At 42.4% G+C, this 662-nt stretch overlaps 1 protein-coding gene across 1 annotated transcript in view; it reads right to left on the bottom strand.

The window, feature by feature from the left end:
• The window catches only part of LOC104499809 (protein CDKN2AIP homolog A-like), a gene marked incomplete at its 5' end in the record, with an annotated part of 2,829 nt that overhangs the window by 1,203 nt on the left and 964 nt on the right, over positions 1 to 662 (bottom strand). The window contains one exon of the mRNA XM_010143363.1: positions 4 to 455. Within this exon, the coding sequence (XP_010141665.1) occupies positions 4 to 455 (452 nt within the window). The remainder of the gene's footprint in view (positions 1 to 3; positions 456 to 662) is intronic.

Genomic DNA, 662 nt, shown 5'->3' on the forward strand with positions numbered 1-662 from the left:
CACTGCTGCTGCCTGCAGGGTGCTCTTGGTGGTTGGTGGTGGCACCACTGCCGGCACTGCCTCTGCCTGTGGGGCACTCTTAGCAGCAGGTGGCACTGCACTTACTGTAGTTTTCTTCGCAGGTGACACATTTTCACCCTTGCTTCCCTCAGATGGGTTTGAGCAAGGCTTCTCTCCTGACTCTCTCTCAGATGAGGGATTTTGCTCAGTAACATTTTCAGCATTTGCAGGTTTTCCTTCCGTTTCTGTATTTGATGCTGTGACCACTTCTTGATTTGAACTGCAAGTTGGCCGGGAGCTTTCCAGATTTTTTCTAGTATCTTTTTCCTGTTTTGGCAATGTGCTCTCTCTTTCCTTTGGGACTTCTGCCTTGGTTGTCTTCACATCCTTCCCAGTATCCTTAGAGTCTTTGCTTTTCTCAACAGCTCGCTTCTTGGAGGGCTCCTCTATCCCTTCTGCAAAACAAGTAAAGTATGTTTTCCTCTTTAATTTCTGCACTACGAAATACCCATCTAGAGATAATTCATCTATTTACTAAAGACTTCTAGCAACAATCTCTGTGAATTTAAAAGATATATAGGAAGATATAGGATATTATGAATACACCTTGAGCTGTAATTCCAAGTATTAACCTACTATTTCAGAAATTTAAAATTTTTTTT

This window comes from Buceros rhinoceros, unplaced genomic scaffold (assembly GCF_000710305.1).
Source record: "Buceros rhinoceros silvestris isolate BGI_N320 unplaced genomic scaffold, ASM71030v1 scaffold22339, whole genome shotgun sequence".
Taxonomy (NCBI): domain Eukaryota; kingdom Metazoa; phylum Chordata; class Aves; order Bucerotiformes; family Bucerotidae; genus Buceros; species Buceros rhinoceros.